The 13,451-nt window shown below is 33.1% G+C and overlaps 3 protein-coding genes, 1 long non-coding RNA gene and 1 other non-coding gene across 13 annotated transcripts; 4 read left to right on the top strand and 1 right to left on the bottom strand.

The window, feature by feature from the left end:
- The first annotated feature begins 630 nt into the window (after positions 1-630).
- On the top strand, positions 631-3,216 carry LOC105800669 (uncharacterized). Its single transcript, XM_012631923.2, has 2 exons — positions 631-1,022; positions 2,475-3,216. Exons 1-2 carry the CDS (start codon positions 681-683, stop codon positions 2,982-2,984), a joined length of 852 nt encoding a protein of 283 aa, XP_012487377.1. The 5' UTR covers positions 631-680; the 3' UTR covers positions 2,985-3,216.
- Positions 3,217-3,849: 633 nt separating this feature from the next.
- On the bottom strand, positions 3,850-4,759 carry LOC105797994 (uncharacterized). The gene is made up of 2 exons (XR_001134878.2): positions 4,682-4,759; positions 3,850-4,103 (listed from the first exon to the last, which is right to left on the bottom strand). It is a non-coding gene; the product is annotated as an uncharacterized LOC105797994 (long non-coding RNA).
- A 488-nt stretch (positions 4,760-5,247) lies between these two features.
- On the top strand, positions 5,248-5,329 carry TRNAS-AGA (transfer RNA serine (anticodon AGA)). Its single transcript has one exon. It is a non-coding gene; the product is annotated as a tRNA-Ser (tRNA).
- Positions 5,330-5,793: 464 nt separating this feature from the next.
- On the top strand, positions 5,794-10,907 carry LOC105800656 (glutamyl-tRNA(Gln) amidotransferase subunit B, chloroplastic/mitochondrial). 9 transcript variants are annotated; one of them, XM_052620919.1, is made up of 10 exons: positions 5,794-5,940; positions 6,439-7,122; positions 7,336-7,573; positions 7,885-8,025; positions 8,133-8,336; positions 8,836-9,033; positions 9,310-9,378; positions 9,748-9,864; positions 9,951-10,042; positions 10,647-10,907. In XM_052620919.1, the coding sequence occupies exons 2-9, from the start codon at positions 6,500-6,502 to the stop codon at positions 10,029-10,031; spliced, it is 1,671 nt and encodes a 556-aa protein (XP_052476879.1). In that variant the 5' UTR covers positions 5,794-5,940; positions 6,439-6,499; the 3' UTR covers positions 10,032-10,042; positions 10,647-10,907. The 9 variants fall into 9 exon arrangements, with proteins under 9 accessions (XP_052476879.1, XP_052476878.1, XP_052476871.1 ...); XM_052620918.1 differs by having other exon boundaries at positions 6,439-7,130; positions 7,365-7,573; positions 10,674-10,907; XM_052620911.1 differs by having other exon boundaries at positions 6,439-7,130; positions 7,365-7,573.
- Positions 10,908-11,475: 568 nt separating this feature from the next.
- On the top strand, positions 11,476-13,234 carry LOC105800662 (uncharacterized). The gene is made up of 2 exons (XM_012631915.2): positions 11,476-12,115; positions 12,848-13,234. The coding sequence occupies exons 1-2, from the start codon at positions 11,685-11,687 to the stop codon at positions 13,011-13,013; spliced, it is 597 nt and encodes a 198-aa protein (XP_012487369.1). The 5' UTR covers positions 11,476-11,684; the 3' UTR covers positions 13,014-13,234.
- Positions 13,235-13,451: the final 217 nt, after the last annotated feature.

Here is a 13,451-nt window from a genome sequence, read left to right as displayed (position 1 = left end):
CTTACCGAATGCACTTACGAAAAAGAAACTTTTGCTTTTTATTTATTTTTCTACTTTGTCAATTTTATGTCTTTCTAATTTTATTTTTACTTAACGGGACTTTTTTAATTCACATTAATGAGGTACGAATCCAATACAGTAATACACCATCATTTTCTTTTCAATTTTGTTTCTAGAAAATATATTAACATAATTAAATAGCTTATGATTTTTACCATTTTAATAAAATCATGTTTAATTTTATACATTTAGAAGTTAGTTTTACTTTTAAAAAATTGATTTCACTATTTTTAAAATTTAAAATAAAAGTTCAATTGTTAAGATAGCAGAAATCTTTTTGCTAAATTCACATTTATTATAGTGTTATTTTTTGTTATATAACTATTTATTTAGAATTAAATCTAAATTTTAAATTTTAAAAAGTAAAAATATTAAATTAAATTCTTAAAATGAAAAATAAAGAAACTGAATTTTGGATATTAAAAAAAAATCAAACTTTGCAGCATGATTTTAGCCTCTATGAAATGCGCCTTTAATTAATCCGGACAACGGAGATTGATAAGAGTGATTGATAGATCAAGTTTATATACTGGCGAAACGACGTCGTGAGGTGATTGGAAAGTTATTTTATCATCAATAGAGAAGAAGACAACAAGTGGCAAAATGGAGAGAATCCAAAAATGGAAATGGCAGCAACAACAGTTCAACCATGTCCTTCTTCTTTCATCTTCTTCACTCAGCGACAAAAAACCCGCCTCCATAATATCATCCATTTCCCATTTCTCCTTCTCCCTCCTTCTCATTTACGCCGTCGTTTCAGCTCATCTGCAGCCAGAGATATCAATAGCAGGAAAAGAAGAAGAAAGTGGGACTCAAATGCCGAGACAATTCGTGCCAAAGATTTCACTTTTAACACCCAAAACAACGAAGATGAAGATGATGATGAAGAAGAAGATTATGATGGTGAAACGGCAAGTTCTGGGATTTTGGAGGAAGCTATTGATAGCCTTTGGATTTTGAAGGTACAAGTTAGAAAATTTATATTTTGAGTTGTTAATTGCAAATGGGGTTGAAAAGGGGGGATAGTTTTGATGCTTATAAGTTAAAAATTCTGTGTAAAGTTTAATACTTTTTTCAGTTGCATTGAATTAAATTTTGGAACATTTATTTAAGTATTTTGATACCATTTATGGATTTAGCTTAATGAATCAAAACTGCGAGGGGCAAAGGGCCATTTTGTTTATCAACTTTGGTTGGTTGATTATTAGCCTTATCTTTGTTCAGCTAATGCTAATGCTGTGAAGCATTGATGGTCTAATTAGCTTCTTTGTGAACAAATAAAAGGATGAAGAAATTTGATTCAGAACCTAGCTAATTCTTGGGTTTATTTGGTTTAGTTTAAATAGGATTTGCTTCTGTTGTAAAGTTCAAAACTTAGGGGACTTCGCCTTCTGCAAGGGAGAAGTTAGAAAATTTTTAAGGGGCCGAGATTAAGTTATATATTGTTATGAGAGTTAAAATGTGATGTCATCATTGTATTGACTGATATATTTATGGTTTCAAAAGAACTAAATCGAAATTCTAGCATTTGGGGGGCTATAATCTTTCCATATATTAACTTAGGATTTTATGAATTTTGAATGGTCTAAAGCTGCAATTTTTCATTTTAGGGGGTGTGGGGTAGGCTCCCTTCGCCCACTCTTGCACTTCGAATCTTAGTTGCAGGCTTATATATGAAGTTCTTCCATAGCTGTAAGCTACATGATAAGAATCTTTTGTATGGGACTGACACTCCATATAGGAATTGAATGATAAGACTCCTAAGTTCCAAGAAGCATTTTGGCTATGGATGCTGAAAAACCCTTTGATTTTCTTCACAATAAGGAATTTGAATGGCAGCTTAGGCAAGTTAACTTGTTTGAGAAGCATTAGTATGAGGCTACTTGGTCATTAGCTAACTGTCTGAAGTTTTGCAGACTGAGTAATAGTGTTAGTTTCAACAGACAATAACACGACCGTTTAGGGACTTTGCCTCTTGCACTTCAAATCTTAGTTGCATGGCTCGCATACCTAGTTCTTCCATAACTGTAAACTACAGTGATACTAAGAATATTTTGCATAGGACTGGTTCTCCATGGGAAAATAAGAATCTAATGATACAGTTCCTAATTTCCCAGAAGTGTTTCGCTAATTCGATGTTAAAAAGTCCCCTTTGATGTCCTTCGCAATAAGGAGTTCAAATGGCAGCTGATACAAGTTATAACTAGTTTGAGTACCGGAAAACTACATGGAAGCTTTAGTATTAGGTTACTTCAGCATCAAGAAACTGTGAAGTTTTTGCAGACCCTGCTGATCTCGGCGAGAAATAGTGTTATCTTCTGCAGACCACAATGTTATTTTATCAAAATTTTTTGTTTGTGTTCATAGTAAATAATTTCCATTGATCCTAATACTTTTGCTATTGATCAATGCAGGCTTTCAAATCCTTTGGTTGGGGGCTACCGCCCATTTTACTTTCGCTGTTGTTTGCCAATGGCCCGAAAGCTTTCCTCATGGCATTAGCACTTACAATTGGACAGTCAGCAATAGCTTTTGCCTTCGAAAAAGTTTTGGGAAAGTCACAAAGCAAGCAAAAGCGTAATGCGAGGGCAAGGAAAACGAAAAAGTATACATCACGGCGCACAGTAAGAAATATTAAAAAGGAGAAACAAGTACATGAAGGTCCAAAGAACAAAAAGGGAATGAAAGGTTATCAATCATGGGTCGTTGATGACCAGGGCACAACTAGCTTTGGTGGATGGGACGAGCTCGATGGAACTGAACCAACGAGAACACCATCAACAATGGAAAACGGATCAAAACGGACCACAAAACCAAAGGACAGGTTGAGTATAAGCGAGACCGAAAGTAATGAACCTTTGTTGTTGAGATTGTTGATTGCTGTTTTCCCATTTTTAGGTTCTTGGACTAAGTTGTTTTGGTGATTATTACATTTATAGCACAACCTTAGTGTTGGAACATGACAATACTTACATTTCTTGTGTGTAGCATAGTTGCTTGTTCCGGTTCTCAATCGATTATTTTGTCAGTCATTCTTTAGGCTGGAACTATAGATCAACAATCATAAAGGAAACATTTTTTTCCCACCGTGAGTGTATCAAATAATAATCTTTTTGAAAAAAAACCATTCGTTATACGAGTTTGGTTATAAGTATATACAGCATGTGTTCTTGTTTTTTTTGCTTAAGTTTTCCATAGTTCTGCAATTCTGGTTTGCATGTATTGCTTTTCATGAGTTGGGTTTTCCTTAAAATCCTAATGAATTTATGTTACTCGAATTCAGGTTGGAGTGTTGGATAAAAGTGTATATCCAGTTTAACTAGTTCAATGCTCTTTTTTTCAGACCAATACCCCAATCAATTTTGATCAAATTGATTCAGTCCGATACAAATAACCTTACAATTAATTTGTGCATACCATTGAAAAAACTTCAAGCATGTAAAATTTATACAAAATAAATTCATTCCAATATAAGAACAATAAAGGGAAATACATTGATTTGAAGTAATTCACATTGAAGGATATATAAGGGCATGGGTTTATATATATTTTATCTCAACATGATTCAATCAATTTTACTTTTATTATTTAATTTAAAAGTATTTATTAATCGAGTATTTAGAGTCTAAATTTTTAAAATAGGGCCTTAATCATTGATTTTAGTTTCAACTTTTAATTTTTTTATCAATTTTAAATGATTCATTCATAAATCGGTTTAATCCTACTTTATTACAACTCAAACCACGAAAATCAAACTCTAACACCAAACAAACATAAACAAAGAAAATATTAAAAAAACATAATTTAAAATATTTATTAATAAGTATAGGTATGTTTTACTTTCTTACAAGAAAGTACATACAAGCTTATTATTAGGGGGAATCATCAATCGCAGGGCCAAGTACATACACATTTAAAGCCCTGACATTGGCCTGTAAAGGTGGGGCTCTTTTCTAAGCACTTGTTTTGACAGTCCTGAACAATGCAATTGGTTGGATATAATGTCATTTCACATGCTTCTGTTTCAGCCACCATTATCACAACTGCATACGTGCGATAACGAAAATTTTATATATACAAGAAATTAGATATACATGGGATAAACTACACCAAAGGTGTTTTACTCAATTTTAAAAAATTATAAAAATAATTTAAATAAAAGTTTTTAAATAATTTAATAATTATTTATAATTTTTTAAAGTTAAGTGGTCAATTTCAAAACATAAATTTAGTAATAGTTTAGTGATTTTAGATGTAGTTTATTTTGAAAAACCGTCATTGAGAGAAGACTAATTCTTTTTGAAAAAATCTGTAAAACGTCGTCTGTTCGGAGTCAATACGCTTCTCAACAAATCAATATTGCTCCTAGTTCGAGTCGGAATTATTACCCGACCTTATTAAGAGCTCGAACCAGAGGCGGGGTTCACAAAGTGACGGTCACTTACCAAAAGGAAGTGAGTGTCGCGATGCTTAATAGGGTTTTAACCCTTATCCATTATATGACATCTAAGAGACAATATAGACAGGTTAAGGATTCTATGAACTCTAAATAGATGTTACTTTAATGAATACAGAAAATCGTATCAAAAAATGAGATGGATTTCAGTAAAGAAAAACAAACCAGTGAAAACAAGAGCAATGATCAGAAAGTGAGAAATTTTGGCCATCTTCCACAGGTTTCAATTACCAATTATCTTACACTTTGTATTTGTGAGTTAGCTTTGGAGGTAATTTATATATAAAAATACACAAATTCAAATTAATTAACCTACCATACTAGATGGATTTAGGTAAATCTATCTATTTAATTTCTTTCTATTAGAAAAGAAAATTCAATTATGTCAATTCAACAGCTAATATTTATAAAGAAAATTGATAATTAAGATTTATTTGGAAATGACAGAATTGGCTACTTTATTTGGTAACTAATTAATTTATCACTAATATAAATATAATAACAAAAAATAAAAGTTAAATAATTATAAATATATATTTCATATCTTTTAATTTAAGCAGTCAAATGTTTTAATTTATATAGTTTTTATTTAAAAAATGAATAAATTAATTTTTATACATTAGATCAATAGATAAATTTATTTTCTACTAAAAATATTCCTGCTCTATTTAGATATAATCAACTTTTTGGTGCGTTGGTAAAAAAATTATATGGAAAACCTGATCAAAGTAGTGGGCGTGCCGGAGTGGTTATCGGGCATGACTAGAAATCATGTGGGCTCTGCCCGCGCAGGTTCGAATCCTGCCGCTCACGTTTTTATAGTTTTTTACAGTGGCTTGTAGTTGTAGCCAATAAAGGTGATATTGCTTATTTACACAAATTATACATAAATGAAGTTGTTCTGGTAGTGCCGCCATCATTTGTAAGTTCCATTTCAAGCTCATCTCTTGCTTTTCCATTTGGCTTAATTTCGGGATATGGGTAAGTTTAATTCTTCATAATTTTTAATATTTTGCTTTTCCATTTTAATATTTTAATGAATTTTCTCATAATTTTTATGAGAAAAATGAAAGACGAAATAGGGAGGCATTTATGCATAATTTGAGTAAATAAGCAATATCACCTTTATTGGCTACAACTACAAGGCCACTGTAAAAAACTATAAAAACGTGAGCGGCAGGATTCGAACCTGCGCGGGCAGAGCCCACATGATTTCTAGTCATCCCGATAGCCACTCCGGCACGTCCCCCATTTTTATCATAATTTCCATATATAATTTTACACCAAGGCACCTAAAAGCAGAAATTCCCTTTTTGACATCGGTTAATCTTTTTCTTTTCATGCTTTATGTGGATGGCTGTTGATAGGCTGTAAAGTCTCAAAGTTTCAGGCTTTTCAGTTCAGTGTCCTTGTTCCTCAAACAAGTAAGCATTGAACTCTCTTTATTAGTTTTCACTTTTCATAATCTTTCAAAACTCTAATTGCCTTTATTACTATGTTTCAGTATTTTGTTTTGTTCTTTCCCCTTTAATGCTTGTCTGCTTCAAGCAAGCAAATTGATAAATGAATAAACCATTATGTTATTGCTTTTGAGTTTCACTTGGAATTCTTCTGTAATTTTTACATTATAATGCCTTTCTTCTTAATGAGTTCCTTTCAAAATCATTGCTTTTTGAGTTTTTTCCACTGAAAATCTTACTTGGCATTTATTATGTATAAACGTCATTTCTAATTTATTTTCAAGTTTTAAGCATGGAATTCAAACTGGGTATTCAAAAAAAAAAGATACCTTTCAACAATTTTCTGTTCAAAGTCTTAAGCTTGATACAAGTATATAACTTTGTTTTGCATTTTTTTGTGCCTCTTTTTGTTTTAGTCAGTGTATTGAAGCTTGCCTATGACCTGTTTGATGTTTTGCACAGAGAGAGAGAAAGAATCCTTTAACTCTATGATTCCATATCTGTGAAGTGAACAATTGACAACATGGCTTCCACATTGTTTAGAACTATTCAAATCCACCCATTTTTGCTCTACCCAACTGCATTATTTAGCAGAAGGAATGGTGTTCTTTACTGCACAATGAAGAGTAGTCAAACTCAAACAGCTACACAAGAAAAGCAGCAGCCTCCCAAAGTCAAAGTTCCACAACATGCCCTGAAAAAAACAGTTGATAAGATCACAAGAGACTATGAGGCAATCATTGGAATAGAGACACATGTCCAGCTTTCAACTCTCACCAAGGCCTTTTGTAGCTGTCCTTACAATTATGGATCCCAACCAAATACCAGTATCTGTCCCATTTGCATGGGATTGCCTGGTGCCTTGCCAGTTTTAAACTCGAAAGTGATTAAATTCGCTGTTAAATTGGGTCTTGCACTTAATTGTAAGCTATCTCTAAACTCGAAGTTTGATAGGAAGCAGTACTTCTATCCAGACCTTCCAAAGGGTTACCAAATATCTCAGTTTGATATCCCAATTGCAACTGGTGGTTACGTTGATTTGGATCTCCCTCTTGAGTTCGGTGGTGGCCATAGGAAGTTTGGTATTACCAGGGTTCACATGGAGGAAGATGCAGGGAAGCTGCTTCATTCTGGAAATGGGGATTATTCACAGGAAATTACTTCTCTAACATCGATATATAGTTATTTTTCTAAACATACGGTGCAACCATATAGTATATTGTTTCCTTTACGAATGACATTTCAATAAATCTTGCTGCAATCTGGTCATTTGTGGTGTAGCTTTTCTTCCTTTCACTTTTTGCCCCTTCACCAAATTTTGATGGTTTAGGAGTCAGTTTACTGTTTCGACCTTCTGCTTATTGACACTGTTGGTTATCTTTTGCAGGTTGATCTAAATAGAGCAGGGGTACCTTTGCTTGAGATTGTTTCTGAACCTGATATGAGAACTGGGATTGAAGCTGCTGAATATGCTGCAGAGTTACAGAGGGTGGTTCGATACTTGGGAATTAGTAATGGAAATATGCAAGAAGGCTCACTTCGCTGTGATGTAAATGTATCAATTCGACCAGTTGGACAGTCAGAATTCGGAACAAAGGTCAATAGTTTGCTTAAATTACTGTGCCTTAATTAGTGAGATCTATGGTTTAATACGTCTTGCAGATTCAAGTACCACCATTCCCAGGGGACCAATAGGAGAGTGGCATTGCTTACGTTTCTTCTCTTTTTCTTACATTTCTCTGAATGAGCTCTGATCATAAACTGTTAACCCTTAATCCTTTGTTGTGATTATGATTTAAGATTTTGAGATAGATGCATTTTTCTATCACATTTATAGAGCAAAGCAAAAGCATGGAGTTAGTAGAATTTTCAGTGCCTGACACAGATAACCTTATACCGTATTTGCAGGTTGAAATAAAAAATTTGAACTCATTTTCATCAATTAATAGGGCAATTGATTTTGAGATATCAAGGCAGGCACTACTCCATAGTCAAGGCCAAAGTGATCAAATTGTACAGGAAACTCGTCTATGGGAAGAAGGTGCTCAGGTTAGACCTGCATATTAATATCAAGCTAGGACTAATCTAAGATATATGGTTGACCCTTTACTTCGTTGTTACTTATGTACCCCACAAACCTTTGTGCCCTTTTGTAGAAAACAGTTACAATGAGGAAAAAGGAAGGACTTTCTGATTATCGATATTTCCCTGAACCAGACCTCCCTGAAGTTATCCTCACTCAGGAATATGTTGATAGCATTAGCAACTCTTTGCCGGAACTTCCAGAAGCGAAGCGTCGTAGGTATGAAAAGATGGGGCTGAGCATGCAGGATGTTCTTTTCCTGGCAAATGACATGAATGTAAGTATTCAAAGTAATTTTCTTTGTTCATAATGGTTGCTAATATATCCACCAGCATCCAGCTAAGCATCAGTTAGTTGATTAGGAACCCAGAAAGGAGAGCTCCTATGAAATTTACCTTGTATTGTTGGGTTAAGTCGAAAGATGAAAGCTTGAAAGCTTTAAGTTTAACATATTGTAGCTTCTTGCTCTTGAAATGGCCCTTAGTTTTTTTTCCTACAGTATATGATTAACTGCTAATGTTCCTTGTTTGCTCATCTCCTTAACTAATTTAAGAACATGTGCTTAATATCCCTGGTTTCTATAACTAAGCTCTATAACTAATGTCCTTAACTAATGTTCCTGCTAATCGTTAGCAAGCTTTTTTAACCGTGCCTTGATGAATTTTCTATAACTTTTTACTTAAAAGTCCTTGCATGGCTTCTTATAATTATCTTGTTTGGGATCATAAGAAAATGCTCTAAGTTGATTTTTTTTCTTCACATGATCAATGTTCTAGGTTGCAGAATACTTTGATGCAACTCTTTCAAGTGGTGCTGACATAAAGCTGGCTGCCAACTGGATCATGGGTGATATTGCTGCCTATATGAAGAACGAAAAGCTGTCCATTAATGATATCAAACTTACACCACAAGAGCTAGCCGAGCTGATAGCTTCCATTAAAAGTGGGACAATCAGTGGAAAGATTGGAAAAGAGGTAACGTTTTACTTTTATTACCGGGTGAAACAGTTCAAACATTTTAGAGTCCAGCAGCTGTTTGATTTGCAGATATTATATGACTTTTAGCGGAGAAATTTTTGTATTTTCACAAATTAGCTTTAGGGGATGTATTCTGGAAGCGGTACTGTCTCTCGTATATAAATGAGCATGAAAGGAAAACGAAGCGTTTTGGTTATGTCGACATAAAATCCTTATTCTTTGGTAGTGTTTTATGGTTCTATTAGTTTTAACGATTTCTCTAAAACATCACAGATACTATCTGAGCTGCTAGCCAAAGGTGGAACTGTGAAGGGACTCATAGAAGAGAAGGATCTTATTCAGGCAAGTTAGCCGTACGATGCTCCTTTAAACATGAATATCTGTATCTTAAGATAAACTGAGAAGTACGGTTTTAATTGTAAGTCTTGAATTTTTCGAACATGGTAAGCTAGGGTTAGAAATTATAGAGTGTACGCATATGAGCGAACAGAGCTGAACTTTTTGGTGAGTGTAGTAACTTTAGATGAACCAGCTTGTATGATTACCTGTTGAAGTTTTATCGCTCTCTAAACAGGCATTAAGGGCTATTCAATAGGAAGATAATATGATATAGACCCGAACACAAATAAGCTGATATGTTATTTCTTTGATATTTGTTATTGAAATGATAGTTTATTAGAGATTATGTAACATATGTTCCAACATTTGCAGATAGCTGATCCTGTTGAGATCGGGAAAATGATAGATAAAGTGATTTCTGAGAATCCAAAACAGCTAGAACAATATCGCGGCGGGAAAACTAAGCTGCAGGGCTTTTTTGCCGGCCAAGTAAGTTAAATTTACACAAAAGTTACATTTCTTCTACTTGTATGAAATCATTGATAGCCTCTTTCTAAATTAGTGGTCATATGCAGGTAATGAAACTATCAAAAGGCAAAGCAAACCCTGGCCTGTTGAACAAAATCCTTTTGGAGAAATTAAATGGCCAAAGCTGATTGTATCTTAGGTACGTATCTGGGCATCGATCCTTTAAACAGAATAACAGTAAATTGTGAATACAGATGGTAAAAGTACTCATTGAGGCCCCTGTACTAAGAGCCAGAGTGCATTTTGCCACTTTTACTAAAAAATGCCCAAATTAATCTTGTATATTAGATTAAAAAGCAAACTGGCCCTTTCTATTAAAAGTTTCTTCCATTTCTATTATTAAAAACTGCTGTGGCTGACAAAATAATCAAATAGTTACACTTGGCGTGCCACATGTACCTCATTTTGACGTATAGGGACCAATTTTTAACAGTAAATGGATGAAATTTTAAACAGAATGACTAGTTTGCTTTTTGATCTAATGTATAGAGACTAATTTGACTATTTTTTTAGTAGAGGGGACAAAATGCAATCCGACCCTAGTACAAAGGCTTCAATGGCACTTTTACCGAATACAGATGCATATTCTGAACCGTATTACCTCAACTTTTCATTTTTTCCGTAGTACTTTTGTCTGAAACATATTCGAGAGTGTGATCCTCGTAATATATGAAAAAACTTAGAAAATGTTGAGCATATCCGTGCGAGGCACTTATTAATATCCGACATTCACATGGTAGCAGCCAAATCTGTCCTGCTTGTTGATACAGCTACAGCAAACTGCAAGGTGAAGGAACATATTGAAGTCTGAATCCTTTGCTGAGTTTTCAAATACTGAGTTCATATGATACTTTGCACCATTTTGTAGATCAAATTATCCTTTCTTTTATATAAGAATTATGCATCAATTGAAAGGAACAAATGGTTTTTAGAGATTGATAGATGCCCTCTTGTCTTTTTGACTGATTTATTTTTAGCAGATAAGTAATATTTTTAAGGTTAAATTCTGCTATTAGTCCCTGTACTTTACAAAAGTTGTGGATTCAATCCTTGTACTTTAATTTGGCCATTTTAGTCCTGTACTTTTCAATTTTTAAAATTTCAGTCCTTAACAAATGATAACTATTAAATTAAACAAGTTAATTTTGCTATTTTCAAAATTTGATACTCCAAATATATTTTTATATCACTCATTAAAAATTCTAGGCAATGGGTTAACGATTATGATTTCTATCAAGATCGAAATTTCAAAATTCGAAAAGTATAGGGATTCAGATTGATTTAATTGGAAAATACACATGGTACAAGGCTCATGACTAAAATTGACCAACTTGAAAGGACATGGACTAAAACTGGTCAAATTAAAATATAGAGACTAAATCACAACTTTTCTGAAGTGTAAGGACTAATACAGAATTTAACCTATTTTTAATTGTTGAACTTGAAGTTTAACTCAAGTCTTTTACGAGGAAATATTTGATAAGTTGGGGATTTATCTTGTATAAACAAGATTTTATTGGCATTGACCAAGTCTAATGGATTCACCAAAATTAGCAAATACAAACCCTTCCCAAAAATAGCTGAAAGCCATCCATCACAAAAATTAAAGCAAACCATTTGTTTAATATGGTAAAACTTCATGAAAAAGCTCATCACCATCACCAAAAATGACAACCTCGTATTACATGCCATTGTTTTTCACTTGGACCCAAAACCTCTCTTTCTGGTTGTGGTGGTGGTAGTGGTGGTTTCGATTCGATTTTGCTGGTTTGAGGCCATTAATGGTGACTCCACCGGCACGAAAAGTAATGGTGGTAGCTGACCCGGCTCCCCATTCTGCGGCAGCCCTCCAATATGCACTTTCTCATGCATTGTTAGAACAAGATGAACTCATCCTTCTTCATGTTGAAAACACTAGTTCATGGAAGAACACATTGACTACTTTCTTAAAGAGGCCAACAATTGCTTCAGCTGCTAATGCTATGACACCTAATAATTCTTCCGGGCCGGATTGGGGTTCCACCGATGTTAATTTCCTTGATCAAATGAAATATGCAAGTGAGATTGCTCAGCCCAAAATCCCTGTACGTATAGAGAAAATCGATCCGGATGGTAAAGATAAAGCTACTGTGATCCTTTCTAAATCTAAAGATCTTGGTATTGATCTTATTATTATTGGCCAAAAACGAAGCCTCTCTTCAGCAATTCTTGGGTGAGTTCCATATTAGAATTATTTTTAAACTTTTACGAAAATTAAAATGCAATTTCACTATTATATTAGTTTATATATTTATAATTTTTAGAATCATTAAATCAAAATTTTATCATTTTAAAAGGTTAAACTATAATTTTATTACTATTTAACTTACGATATTATAAATTTTAGAAGGTCTAAACTCAATTTTTTCATTTTAAGAAGAGTTAGGTTTTTTATTTTCGGGCAAAGCTAGAAATTCTTTTTAGGGCCAAATAAGTTATATACTTTTATCAAAATTAAAACACAACTTCTTCGATGTATTAGTTTATATCTTTATAGTTTCTAGAATGATTAAATCAAAATTGTATCATTTTAAGAAGTCAAACTACAATTTTACCACTATTAACTTGTGATTCTATAAATTTTAGAAGGTTTAAAACTCAATTTTTTTCCATTTTAAAGGGGCTAAAATTTGTTTTAGAGGGCCAAATAAGTTATATATTTGCATTAGAGTTAAAATACAATTTCACCAATATATTAGTTTATATCTTTATAGTTTCTACAAGAATTAAATCAAAATTTTATCATTTTAAGGGCTAAACTATAGTTTTACAACAATTAACTTACAATTCTATAAATTTTAGAATGTCCGAAACGCAAATTTTCTATTTTAAGGGCTTCTCTATAAAATATCAACAATTTCTAAATCCGTACTAATTATAAATACTTTGATTTCTCGATTTATAGATATAAACGACCTAGTGGATCAATGAAGGGATCGAAACTGATAGATACCGTAGATTATTTGATTGAGAACAGCCCATGCACTTGTGTTGGAGTGCAGAAAAAGGGACAAAATGGAGGATATGTCCTCAACTCCAAGACCCAAAAGAATTTTTGGCTCTTGGGATGATTTTTCTTTTAGACTTTTCTTCATCATATCTCCAGTACTCAGTTTCATCATCTCAACTGAGCTTTCTTATTATTTTCCCTTTCTTTCTTTTTTCCTTCAGTTGGAATACTTCAAAGATTTGTAAATATTTTGGAACTTTGGATACGCAGCTGAAAACCAAAGCCTTGTTTTTATTATTTTTTTCCAAGTTTTTCTTTAAATATTTGTTAAATATGTTCATATTTGACACATCTAAGTTTTGAGTAATACAGATGCAAATTAAACATCAGTACCGAAGGCATATCAATATCCGATATTAACTCCCGAATTCGATAACATTGATTTACAAACATAGATACTGGACAAAAATAAGTTTAAATTTTACTATTAGTCCTTGTATTATATAAAAGTTAGAGATTTAACCCTATAATTTAATCAATTTTAGTCTTTATAGTATAA

Source organism: Gossypium raimondii, chromosome 9 (assembly GCF_025698545.1).
Source record: "Gossypium raimondii isolate GPD5lz chromosome 9, ASM2569854v1, whole genome shotgun sequence".
Lineage (NCBI taxonomy): Eukaryota > Viridiplantae > Streptophyta > Magnoliopsida > Malvales > Malvaceae > Gossypium > Gossypium raimondii.
Note: the sequence above shows the minus strand (reverse complement) of the source record. Positions and strands in the feature narration are given on the sequence as shown.

What these genes read in the sequence shown, in the direction of transcription:
- LOC105800669 (XM_012631923.2), top strand. Translation starts at nt 681, where the DNA reads ATGGAAATGGCAGCAACAACAGTTCAACCATGTCCTTCTTCTTTCATC. An exon ending in ATAGCCTTTGGATTTTGAAG is followed by an intron (nt 1,023 to 2,474) that starts GTACAAGTTAGA and finishes TGATCAATGCAG; the next exon opens with GCTTTCAAATCCTTTGGTTG.
- LOC105800656 (XM_052620919.1), top strand. Translation starts at nt 6,500, where the DNA reads ATGGCTTCCACATTGTTTAGAACTATTCAAATCCACCCATTTTTGCTC. An exon ending in TCCTGGCAAATGACATGAAT is followed by an intron (nt 8,337 to 8,835) that starts GTAAGTATTCAA and finishes TCAATGTTCTAG; the next exon opens with GTTGCAGAATACTTTGATGC. An exon ending in AGGGCTTTTTTGCCGGCCAA is followed by an intron (nt 9,865 to 9,950) that starts GTAAGTTAAATT and finishes GGTCATATGCAG; the next exon opens with GTAATGAAACTATCAAAAGG.
- LOC105800662 (XM_012631915.2), top strand. Translation starts at nt 11,685, where the DNA reads ATGGTGACTCCACCGGCACGAAAAGTAATGGTGGTAGCTGACCCGGCT. An exon ending in CTCTCTTCAGCAATTCTTGG is followed by an intron (nt 12,116 to 12,847) that starts GTGAGTTCCATA and finishes CTCGATTTATAG; the next exon opens with ATATAAACGACCTAGTGGAT.